General features: G+C 52.2%; 1 protein-coding gene across 4 annotated transcripts in view; it reads left to right on the top strand.

Moving 5' to 3' along the window:
- The window catches only part of Hip1 (huntingtin interacting protein 1), a 105,797-nt gene that overhangs the window by 62,913 nt on the left and 30,334 nt on the right, over positions 1-12,550 (top strand). For all 4 annotated transcript variants that reach the window (XM_048789949.1, XM_015491438.2, XM_048789951.1 and 1 more), the window contains exons 3-7: positions 842-984; positions 1,206-1,262; positions 6,134-6,214; positions 9,965-10,041; positions 10,573-10,634. In XM_048789949.1, coding sequence (XP_048645906.1) covers positions 842-984; positions 1,206-1,262; positions 6,134-6,214; positions 9,965-10,041; positions 10,573-10,634 — 420 coding nt within the window. The remainder of the gene's footprint in view (positions 1-841; positions 985-1,205; positions 1,263-6,133; positions 6,215-9,964; positions 10,042-10,572; positions 10,635-12,550) is intronic.

Below are 12,550 nucleotides of genomic sequence, written 5' to 3'. Positions count from 1 at the left end.
GTGGTGCCCAGTTCCTGGGTCTGTGATGCCACCCTGAACGTCACAGAAGACATGGGGAAGTCCTCTTCTGCCTCCGAAAGGGCCTGCTAATGACAGATCTGCAACACACACTGAAAACCACCCAAGGCCAGGCCAGGTTGGTCTCCAGACTGTGGCAGGCAGCCTGCAGGCAATAGGTGCATTTGGAATTGGGTCCAGGGAGGAGCCACCCCAGGACTCCACATGCAGGAGTTTCAAGGTGTCCCAGGACCAGGGCACCCCTGAACAGGCCAGGAGGTCTGTGGAGGAGGTGGGGTGCCAGAGGCACTTGGAGTTTTAAGGAAGGGCATTTTAAACAAAACTTGCTCCTCCACCAGGCACGTGCACCCCTGCTGAGGAGAATGAGAGGTTTCCACATTTATCCACCATTAAGAAAGTTTTAATGCTTTTAGAGCATAACCTGTGAGGAGTTGGAACTACTTCCTAGAAGAGGACCCCAGAGAATCAGCCAATCAGGGTGCAGGGTTCCCTGCGTTAGCCACAGTTATTCCCCAAGGGCTCCACCACCCACTTGGCTTACTCAAGGAGTGCCACTAGGACCACTCATGGACTAGGGGATGATTTCTGCAAATTAGAAACTGACCCCTTCTCTCCAGACACATCCCTGGGGAAATTGCCTCATAAAATACCTCTTACCAGAACAAGGCGTTGTATTGGCAGATGAATGTCCAGGTCTGTGGGGGCTTAGCTGAGCAGTGTCCCCCAGGTGGAGAGGCCATGGCCGTGCGGCTGCCTGGCCCTCCATAGTGGCCAGCAGCCTCCGAGGCAGGACTCGTGCCTTTGTTTTCCATGACCCCTTCACCATGCATCCTGGGCACCCACCACGAGAAAGGCGCTCAGACCTTCTGGTCTGTGGTCAACCGGCTGCCTCTCTCCAGCAACGCCATGCTCTGCTGGAAGTTCTGCCATGTGTTCCACAAGGTCCTCCGCGATGGACACCCGAACGTGAGTCCTTGGGGCTGCAGGGGAGGCCGGGCACCCCATGGGTAAAGCGCCTGGGCCACAAGCTGGTCCACTGCCACACGGCTCCCTCCTCTCGGCCCTTGGTTACTGACGAGAGGTTGGTGGATGCCTTCCAGTGGGGCTCTACTCTCCTCCCAGGCCCAGTCTCAGCGTCCTCTGGCCGCCCCATCTGTTCGCTCATGGCTCTTCCTTTCCCTCCGCAGGTCCTGAAGGACTCTCTGAGATACAAAAGTGAATTGAGTGACATGAGCAGGATGTGGGTGAGTTTGGAGATGCATCTGGGGCCACCAGCTGCACCTGCTCCTTCCACAGAGGCTACAGAGCAAGGACCATGGGATGGACAGATTCAGGCTCTTTCAACTTGTTTAGGATTTCTTCCTGAATGTCAGGGAGGAGGTACAAGTGTCCCCAAATAGTACCACAATGTCCACTCTCTTGCCTGGGTACCAGGAAGCTGCAGAAAAGTTCCAAGGTCTGGGAGCCTCTCTTGCCAAGGGAACTCATGTCTTGAAGCTGTCCAGGCGTTGGCATTCCTTAGCAGGGACATACCACGATTCCGACTTCTTTCCTTCTGTTGGGAATTAGCATTTTTAATTCTTAATTAATTTAATTTAATTTACTGCTAATGCCTTTTCTTTCCTGTCTGAGTGTTCTCAATGCGTTAGCATGACTGGGGAGGTAGGTGGCAATCTCAAAATCAACTGAAAGAGTGTTTGTAGCCAGGCACAGTGGCACACGCCTGTAATCCCACCTGCTCGGGAGGCAGGAGGATTTCGAGTTCAAAGCCAGCCCCAGCAACTTAGCAAGGCCCTGAGGAACTCAGTGAGACCCTGTCTCTAAATAAAATGTGAAGAAGGGCTGAGGATGTGGTTCAGTAGTTAAGAGCCCCTGAGTTCAATCCCTGGTACCAAAAAAAAAAAAAAAAAGGGTTTCTATACACACCCAGATCCCTCTGGATTCTGCTGATCAAAGGATATATGTGGGAGGGAGTCAGCATTTTGAAAAATCTCCCTGGTTGATTCTGATAAACGCTTTTACACCCACCAGTTGAGAACTACTATTTTAGCCTTTTGCTCAGCCTTGTCTGTATCTCTCTGCATTCACAAGATGTTAGTGATTATACAGTCCAGCTTACCTATCTTAAGTGTAGGAATACAGGCTCAGAGAGGGAAGCCCCTTATCCAGAAGTCACAAGGGGAGTTACCTGAACAACCTGAGAGTGGCCCCCAGATCTCCCAAGTGCATATTGGGAAGCTCTCCCTATGGCATGTAAAGCTTAGGTCCTTATCCTTTTTGGTAGAATTTGCCTGGCATATCTTTCCCCACCCTTTACTTTCAACTTTCCAATATTTTCATTTTCTTAGACTATCCTTTGTGGGTAGCATTCAGTTGGATTTTATTTTATTTTATTGGTAATAGGGTCTCACTGTGTTGCCCAGGCTAACCACAAAGGATTTTGGTGTTTTTTTTTTTTTTTTTGTTAATTCAAGTTGACAATCTTTGTCTTTTAACTGGACATTTGGTACATTTACATTTATTGTAATATAAGATATAATTAGAATGGCGTTTTCTAACTTTTTGTTGTTGATGTTTGGGGGCTTGGGGGATGGGGTCCATGCTGTGGACTGGACCCTGGGCTATGCTCAGGCTAAGCGTGCGCTTGGCCTCAGAGCTAAGTGTAGCTTAGCTTTCAGCCACTTCGTCTCCCAGCTTACTTTGTGCTTCCCTTTGTCCCATCTGTTCCTAGTCTGTTTTTCTCATTCATTGCTTTCTTAGGGATTGATTGGGGTTCTCTCATTACTAGTTGAGAGGTTAAAATTTTCCTCTACTTTTTAAATAATTCCGTATGTTCTTTAATAATTGAAAAATGCTTGTTTAGTTGATCGAGGTCTCAGTTTCATACCTGTACCTGTTTCCTGTGGAATACAAAGAATTTAAGACTATTTATTTTTTATTTAGTTATTGATGGACCTTTGTTTTATTTATATGTGGTGGTGAAAATTGAACCCAGTGCCTCCCACATGCTAGGCAAGTGCTCTGCCACTGAGCCACAACCCTGGCCTATTTTAATAAAATACACTCCTTTGACCCTTATGCTATTTTAGTTCTGGTTGTTTTTCTTTTTAAGCCCTATACCATATTGTTTTACTTTGTTTCATTTTGTAACCCTCTGATCTTTCATCTGGGATCACTTTCTGCCTGAGTTACTTCTCTCAGAACTTTCTCTATCCGAGAGTCTGCTGGTGGCATACATTTTTGCTTTTTGAGAATGTCCTGACTCAGCATCATTCATGAAGATAACCTTCTTTGGGTTTGGGATTTTAGGGGGACAGTTATTTTCTCTCGGCACAGGAGAATGCTGTTCAAGCTACCCTTCCATGATTCTTGGCTTCCATTATTTTCTTGAAGTCATCTGTGAAACTCACTGTTGCTTCTTCACAGCTAATCTGTAATTTTTCTCTGGCCATTTTTAAGACCTTAGAACGTGTTTAAGGGTGAATTTATTTTGGATTCTTCGGACCTCTTTAATCTTCAGATTAGCATCTTTCCTCAGTTATGAGACGTTCTCGATGTCTTTATAAACATTGCCCTTGCACTGTTCGGTCTTCCTCTGCGCCTCAGTTAGAACCTGTCAGTCTCTCTCCATGTCTCTGAGCTGCTGTTTTGAATTTATTTACCTATTTGTCTCTGCTGCATTCTGGATAATTCCATCCTCTGGATTTCAGTGCACTGTTCCCTCTTTAGCTGGACTAATCTGTTAAACCTCTCCATAAGGTTTTCAGTTTTAGTGTGGTTTTTATTTCTTGAAATACTGTTTTCTTTTTAATCTGCTTGGGCAAGGTGCAGTGTCGCATGCCTGTAATCCCAGCCACTCGGGAAGCGAGGCAGGAGGATTGCAAGTTTAAGGCCAGACTCAGCAACTTATTGAACCCTGATTCAGAGTGAAAAATGAACAGGGCTGGGGATTGGCTCAGTGTTAAGCACCCACTGGTTCAGGACTGGTTCAATCACCAGTGCTGGGAAAAACAAACAAATAAACAAAAACCCAGGAAAACTCTGCTGGGTGCCCTTTACGGTCTCCCTTGCCCAGCGTGGACCCTCTTACTTCTTAGACATGTTAGGCGTGCTCATTTCATATCTCACATTTCATGATTCCGTTTTCTGAAGTCCTCAGAGATCTGTTCCTGCCAAATGGCATTTTTGGTGGATTTTGCGCATGACATATATTTTCTTAGTTATTTTCCACGGCGAAGTACTCATTTTCCTTGCAATCTTATTTGTGAAAATTCTTTGAAGTCAATAACAAAGGCAGCTTCCTCCAGAGAGAGCTGGTTATTTGCTCCCACTGAGATCACTGTAAATTCAATTCTCAGCTTCAGGTTTTGTGAGTTCTGGGAAGATCCCTTGAGGAATCCAATCCCCAGTAGTGGATTTTCCTTCCCTCTGATCACAGCAAGGCTTTGTCGGGGCCAGGGTTTTCTTAACAATTCACAGAGAGGACTGCCTCAGTGCTGGTCACCGGGTGTGTGTGTGTGTGTCCAGCTAACCCCCTTCCACCCCGGCTGTTTACCTTCAAAAAGAAGGTCTTCATATTTTGCCCATATTTTTGGTGGTTTTCAGTGAGAGGTCACCCTGGTACTTGGCTGCCTGGTTACCCAGCCTGGGATCCCTGAGGCCTTCTGTCATGCACTTCCATCTCTTCCCCTGAACTAAGAGTATCTGGAAGTTGGAACCAGCTTTACTTTCTGGTTCTTGTGCATTTTCATGTTAAAGCATCTCTGACAATGAGAATATTTTTGCTTCTTTTTCTACTTTCCAGTAATTTCCCATCTTTCCAAAATGAATAAACATTACATGAAAATTAATGAAATGTCTGGGCTGGGGCTCACAGGTAGAGCACCTGCCTGGTATGTGTGAGGCACTGGGTTTGATTCTCAGCACCACATAAAAATAAAATAAAGATCCAACAACAACTAAAAAGAAAAAGAAAACTTTTTTAAAAATTGAATTGATGAAGTGTGAAGTGTTCCTAGGAGATTAGGTCACGTAAGTGCTGCCATCTCTGTCATTGATGGTGACTTGTCACCTCCTCTGGGCCCTCCTGGCCCTTGGAGGCCCTTTCAGGTGCATTTCAGGGAAGGTCCTTTATTCTGAGCACCCTTGAAAGAAAATGTTGGAGTCGGAACTCATGCGGGGGCCACAGCTATTCAGTTTTAGTTTGCAGATAACCGGGAGTGGCCAACACCACTCTGCTAATTCAGCTTCTTCCCAGAGCAACTTTACTGTGCTCAGAAAGACTGAAGGAAAGAAATAGCCTATGGCTAGACTACTGTGGGATTGCCAAGTGGAGACTTAAAATCCTTTCCTGAAAATCCTTATCCAGAATTTACCCAAAGGAAGTCCTCACATTTTGTATTGTATGGCAAACGGGGCCAGTGGTACACACCTCTTGGCCCAGCTGTTTGAGAGGCCAAGACCAGGAGGATTGCTTGAGACCACCCTGGGTGATGTCACCCCCCTCAAAAATAAATAAATAAAATGAGATCATACTGAAAAAAAAATGTTCACTGAAGCATAATTTATAACAGCACACATTTCAGCTCTTTTGAATTGGCTTCAAGTACTTCAAACATTGAGTTTGTTCAATAAATGATAGTACATGTGTATGATATACTAGGCAATCACTGAAAATGATCATACAGAAGAAAAACGGGGTGAAATTGCAGTATTATGTGAAAAAATAAATTGAGGCTGGGTGCAGTGGCACATACCAGTAATCCTAGTGACTCAGGAGGCTAAGACAGGAGGATTGCAAGTTGGAGACCATCCTCAGCAATTTAGTAATGCCCTAAAGCAATCTAGTGAGACCCTGTCTGAACACAGAAAGAATGATAGGGACTAGGGATGTGGCTAAGTGGTAGGGCATCTCTGGGTTCAATTCCCTGAGTGGAAAAAAAAAAAAAAAAACAATTTGTATACGTGCTTTTCTATATTTTCCAAAATTTTCTGCCATAGACATCTGTTATTTTCATAGTCAGAGAAAGAGATTCTTTACCCTAGAAGCCCTAGCTGCAGGCTTCCCCCAGTGTGCCCGGTGCTAACCCTCTGCTGTCTTGCCTCTTCCTGGAAGGGCCACCTGAGCGAGGGCTATGGACAGCTCTGCAGCATCTACCTCAAACTGCTGAGAACCAAGATGGAGTTCCACACCAAGGTGAGTCCTGCTGGGCCTTCCTGCCACCTCAGGGAATGTTGTGGGCACAAGGGAGCGTGCATCCTGCCTCCACGCTGTGTGAGAGAAAGGTGGTCGATAGGGCCGCTACCGTCAGGCCCTGGGGTGTGACGGGACAAGGCACTGTGTGTGTCCTCTGCCCTCTTGTTCCCCGTTTTGCACAGGAGGAGGCCTGTCCATCAGCTTGCTTGTGAGATGTTAGGAAGCAGTGGTCCCACATTTCCCCACTGCAGGCTGCCTACAGAACCTTCTTAGGTGCAGAGCTGTGTGCAGAGGGTGCATCGTGGAAGCCAAGTCAGGTGCTCCTGAGGACCACAGGGGCCTGCGGAGGGCACCTGAAATAGGAAGCCACAGTGTGGGAGGGCGGGCCTTGGAGGCAGGCCTGGGGCAGACAGGTGGTGGGAGCAGAGTGGCTACCAGGTAGGAGAGGAAGCAGCTGGGGAGCTGGAGAGTAAGGGGAACCTCCCCTGGTGCCTATCCCTGTGGTCCCCATGTGCTCGAGGGGCAGTGTCGACCCATGCATACTGTGCCATTCTCTAAAACCTGTCTGTGCGACACCCAGTCCCCACAGCAGCGTGATGGTGGGTGTGACCATGTCCTGGGGAGATGGAGCAGGAATGTGAACCAGGCCCATTGGACACCTCGGCCATGCTGTACCCAGGGGCTGCCATGGGCCAGAACAGGTCAGGCCCTGAAGAGAGAAGGGTGATGTCGTGTCCCACTTGTGCGAGTCTCCCAGTTTGCTAGGGCAGGTGACCGAGGTGGAGAAGGTGCGAGCAGTAAGACCAGAGGGGAGAGCAGCAGGAGGCAGCACCAGCGCATGGGGATGGGGACAGGGGACAGTGGCCGCGGGCGGTAAGCTGAGCTCTGTCTGGAGTGTTGGGTTCTCCACTATAGCACACGTCACCCCCTAGCTGTGTGGCTAGGCACAGCAGCAGCGGCTCCTTGGCTCTAGTGTTCTCTGTGGTGAGGAATCCTGGGAGGACCTGGCTGGGTGCTTCTCTGCAGTCAATGCTGGTGAGGGCTGGTGGTGGGCGCTGCAGTGGGGCTGCTGGGGCTGGCCTGACCCCACCCTCCTGCCACAAAACTCCTCCCCCAAGACCCCAGTCTGCCACAGGCTGGGTACTGAGGTGACCCAGAGGAGAGCAGCCGGGTACTCGAGGCAGAGCGAGCCTGGAGACCCAGGGACGCAAGGCCTGAAACAACTTGGTGTCCCTGTGAACCTGCAGCAGACCTGTGTCAGGATGAAACGTGGGCAGGACAGCACAGGACCAGGGACCAGGCAGCTGCGGGAGGCCGTCCCAGCCCCTGAGGCCTCGGCACCCTCCTGGGCAGTTCCTTGGACTTCTCCACACCCAGGGGAGACCTGGCTATAAAGGGCCATCTGCTCATTGTAGGGTGTCCTTCCTGGGGCCTTGTGCAAGGTGGACTTTAAAGACAGACCCCAGCTGTCCACGTGGCTGCCGATGAGGACCAGAATTGGGACGTGGCCCCTAGAACTGACAGAGTGGCGGGGGCTGCCTGAAGATTGGGAGGGGGGCAGTGAGGAAGAGCTGGGTCACATGAAGAGAGGCCAGGCTGCAGGAGGGCAGAGGGGGAAAGTCAACAAGAGCAGGACCGGGCCAGGCGCTGGGGTTGCATGCCTGTAATCTCATCAGTTTGGGAGGCTGAGGCAGGAGGATCGTGAGTTCAAAGCCAGCCTCAGCAGTTTATCAAGGCCCTATCAACTCAGCGAGACCCTGTCTCTAAATAAAATACAACAAAGGGCTGGGGATGGGTTCAATCCCTGAAGTGAAAAAAACAGCAGAACCCGGGGGGCTCTGGACTGGGGCTTCGTGGAGTGCAGAGGACAGGTGTCCACCTCCTGGAGTCCCCTGAGCTTCTGTCCCAGAACCGTGCCCAGTGAGACTTACTGAACGAGAGAGTGAACCAAAGCCTAGGTGGGATCTGACCCAATAGGAGGGGCCGGCCTAAGTGAGGAGAGGGTCTCTCCAAGTTGGTCCTAGTACACAGCATGTGAGGAGGGAACAGGGCTCCAGTCCTGATGTCTAGAGGGGGCCAGAGAGGCCAGGAGGAGAGCGAGCATGTCGGGGTGGGATGTCCCTGAGACGGAGCAGGAAGACCAGCTGGACATGAGGGCAGGAGAGGACAGCAGGGCCAGGACCCGGATGTTGCAGCCAGAGGGAGGGTCTGCGAGGGAGGAGTCGGTAGGGGGGCGGTTCTAGGTTATGGCTGGTCCTGACAGGTGGGTGGAGTCACAGGGATTGGAATTGAGGTGGTCAAGGGTCATATGGCAGCGTGCAGGACTCCGTACATGGGACGGCTCTGACCCAGGTGCCAGGGACTAGGGTGAGTACCGGGGTAATCGAAAACCAAGAGCCCTTTAGTGTGGAGTAGAGCCACCTGGGGACCTGGGAGGGCTGAGCACAGAGCCCAGCCCTGTTCAGTGGGGCTGAGGAAGGCACGGTGTCCTCGTGGACGGGGGCGGTTAAAGCGGAGGAGTCCCTGAAGTTCTAGGAGAGCAGCAGGTTGGGAGACAGACATGTGGGTAGCACCGTGGGAAAGGAGAGGCGACCAGCCTGAGAGCGCCTGGACCCATAGAAACGGCAGCGCTGAGCCTTCCCGGGGGACTCATGCTCTGGACTCTGTTCAGGTCTCTCTGAGACAAGACCCTGCACAAGCTCTGACTCTGCTCCCTGCCTGTACCTACAGCCCCGCCCACCTTGCTCGATCCCTGCCCTGTGTCCCCTGCACCCAGAGCAGCCCAGAGCTGACCTGGAGTGTATTAGTGGGGGCTTCTGCTCCTGGCCTAAGAGAATCCAGCTGAGTCCCGGTTTCCTCGGTTCTAAAACGGAAATCACTGTTTCTGCCTCGCAGGCCGTCGTGAAGACTGAGGAAGTTTATCCAGACCTCGTAGGGTCTGGCAGGTGGCTAGCCCCTTGCACCTCCAGGCCTCTCCCCACCTGTCACTCCCGCCCATTCAGTCACCTGAGGCTAAGGAAACACAGAGCACTGGCCTCGCCCCAGCCTCTCGGGTTCAGCAGGGGATGGGGCTGGGACCACACTAGGAGGACCGTTCCTGAGGTCTCTGAGATGAGAGAAGGCAAAAAGGACGGACTCCCAGCCCCACCTCCTTCATTTCAGGTCCGCATCTTAGCAGCCTGAAGTCTTGGCTCTGGAACTTAGAAGCTCCTTGGTGGGGTGGCCCCCCATCTCTCTGGCCTGTTCCCCTTGCTCTCCAGGTCCATCCACTCTAGACAGACCCCATGGTAGGAGAAGGATTTCTCTCAACTTTGGGGCTGCCTCTCATAATATCTTCCTGCCGTCAAGTTTATTTTACTACTGAGGGTTTTCAAAGGCGGGGAAGAGGATGCTGTACATCCCTGAACGGAGAGCAGCAACTCCAGGAAATGGCAAGGACAGCAGGAAGCCTGGCTTGGGGTCAGAAAGGACAGGGATGAATAAATACTCCTTCCCCGCAGATGGATGATTGACAGCAAGCGCTGTCACATTCAGGATTTCATGGGAGAGTGTGCATGGAATGTTCCAGAGCACAGATTGCAGGGAGGAGCCCTCCCCTCACTCAGGAGGGTGCAGTGGGTGCTCAGTGTCTCCGAGCCTGTCAAGGTGTCTGTGTATGGGGTCACATCCCAGAGGGGCTCCTTGATGCTGGCTCTGTTGGCCGTGGGGAGATGTCACCGCCCTCTGACTTGGTTCCCACCTCCCTCCCAGAACCCCAGGTTCCCGTGCAACCTTCAGATGAGCGACCGACAGCTGGACGAGGCTGGAGAAAGTGACGTCAACAACTTGTAAGGGGCAGTCCCCATGCCCTGGGCCCAGGAGGCGACCATATTTGTCTTTTGTTACTTCCCGTTAGGGTCACAGAGGGCCTGATGGTAGGGGCAGAGGCTGGGGTGAGGTAAAGCCCCTGGGTGATGTTCTGATGGCCCCTTCCTCCCTCGTGCATCCAGAGCCACCAGCTGGCACCCCTCGTGGCCCCCTCTGCCTCACCCTCACATCCCAGCCCGGCGCGGCTCCCATCCTTCCCCTTCCCCACGTCACTGTGGACTCTCTGTCCTTCTGCGTCTTCAAATGACCTGAATGCCCATTTGGGCGAGAGCTGAGGTTGCAGCTGGGCGTGTGTGTGTGCGTGTGCATGTGCGTGTGCACTGGTGTGTGCCTTGGGGTGGGGGCAGGAGCTGGGGGCGGGCAGGTCAAAGACTGGCCTTAGGGGCTGGGGTGTAGCTCAGCAGTGAAGCCTGTGCCCAGCACGCCCCAGGCCCTGGGCTCCTCCACACCCACAAAGATTGGAACCTAAGTTCTCTTTCTTCTTGGGTCAGTTTCCAGCTAACAGTAGAGATGTTTGACTACTTGGAGTGTGAACTGAACCTCTTCCAGACTGGTGAGTCTCTGCCCTTCAATCTGACCAGGCTCTCCAAGTGACCTGATTCCCAGCTTGGTTGCCCTCCTGGACCTGGGGCCAGCCCTTGTCTCCCTGTCTCATGTCACGTGTCTCTGTGCTCTTAATTCAGGGAGGGGCTGAAGTTCTTCTGTGTATGTGAAGCCAGAGATGTCACATCAGAGCAGAAAAAAACATGCTGCTGGCCTCCCTCCTAAAGCCCAGGCCACCAAGACCTCAAAGACAGGTCTTACTCTCTGACAGCCAGTGGACTGTGGCCACAGCCCCGCTGTCCTTTGGCCCTATCCATCTGCCATCAAAGCTGGGCTGTGACCCAGGTGATTCCTTCCCAGGAGGAGGCCTTGTGTCTGCTGTTTAATTGGCAGCCATTGGGAAAACTGGGTCAAGCTAGGTTGTCACCCAGGACATCCTGCTCTGCTACTGGGGGCAGCTGACCACCTTGCCCAGAGTTCTGGGACCCCCAGACCCTCAGCTGCTAGCACCTCTCTCCTCTGGGTGTCTCTGTCCCCCTCACCTCCCAGCCGGGCTCCTTTCCCTGGGAGACAGAGGATGATGTGCTAAAATTTGAGCTAGTTCTCAGCAGGTGACTGACAGAGGACAGGCATTCTCGCTTGGGCTTGGTAGCCTTCTCAGCCAGTGGGCATGTAGGGCTTTGACTCACCTGAAGTCTGCTCCCTTCAGTGAGCTCATCTGTGCAGCATATGTGTCCCAGTGTCCTGTTGTGTCCCAGTGCTGGTCTAAGCCTGTGACGGGTCTGAGAGTCTGTGATGCTTTGACCAGTCAGCTCAGCACAGGATGTGGGCTGAGAAGCACCAGAGACGCTGGGGAGCTGGCTTTGGGGAAATGAAGGAACCAACCTCCTGGCAACGTATTTGAGCAGGGCCTTCTGTGAAGTGGGCAGAGGCCTAAAAACAAAACACCTACTAGGGAGTGTCATCCCCGCCCTAAGCCACTCCCAGTCAGGGAGGGAAGTGCAGTAGATGCAGGGGGCTTTTGAAAACTAGCATTGCCCTGACCCTAGCCCAGACCAGCTGACACAGAATAGGGGCATGGGGACTTGCAGGCAGCGTCAAAGCCAAGAGCCGCTGCACATTACAAGACTCTGTGAGGCGTGCGCTTGGCATCATTGGGCTTCACAGCGAAGCCTCTGGAGGCCCAAAGAGATTGAGCACTCGTCCTCATCCACACTTGCACTGCTGTGGTGGTGCTGGGCACCAAGGGCCATCTCAGGAGGCCTCAAGAAGGCAGCGGGCAGCCCCGGAGAGGGACCTGCTATGGGTACTTGCCAGAGTGGAGCCTGAGGATGGTTTCCTTGCAGCGGTAGCTGCTTGTAATTTGTGTCGAGAAGAAAAGCTGCCTGCTAATTAGAACAGTTGGAGATTTTTTTTTTTTCCATTTGCCAAACTAACCCTGTTACCAGGGATTCGTGCAGTCGGAGGAGGAAGAGCACGCAGGGCTCTGGGCAGGGCCACGCTCCGTGGAGCTGCAGGGAAAGTCACGTTCGTTTCTGCCACGGCTAGCACCTGCAGGGACATGGGCAGCCTGGGCAGGAAGGAAGACCGCCAGGCCAGGGGGCGAGCTGAGGACCTGGGTCAGGAACTTGGGCATAAATATGGAGGGATCTCTGGAACAAAAAGTGTGGGAGCAGCTTCCTCTCCAGAACTCGGGGGAGTCGAGGGCAGCACGTCTGCTGATGGCCCCCCATGACCCCGATGAGCCTTTGACCCCGTGGTCCATCCTGCCCCCAGACCCTTGCTTGGTGCATCTGTGTCCTCCAGTGTCTCCCTTTGAAATGGTCCAAGAACCCCTGAGGCGAGCCACTGGGAAGCCACAGCCGAAAGATTCCCTCCTTCACTTTTTGATTCCCGCTGGGCGCATTCTGCCCTTGCTGGCTACCG

Source organism: Marmota marmota, unplaced genomic scaffold (assembly GCF_001458135.2).
Source record: "Marmota marmota marmota unplaced genomic scaffold, marMar, whole genome shotgun sequence".
Lineage (NCBI taxonomy): Eukaryota > Metazoa > Chordata > Mammalia > Rodentia > Sciuridae > Marmota > Marmota marmota.
The sequence above is the reverse complement of the archived record's forward strand: the minus strand, read 5'-3'. Positions and strand labels throughout refer to the sequence as shown.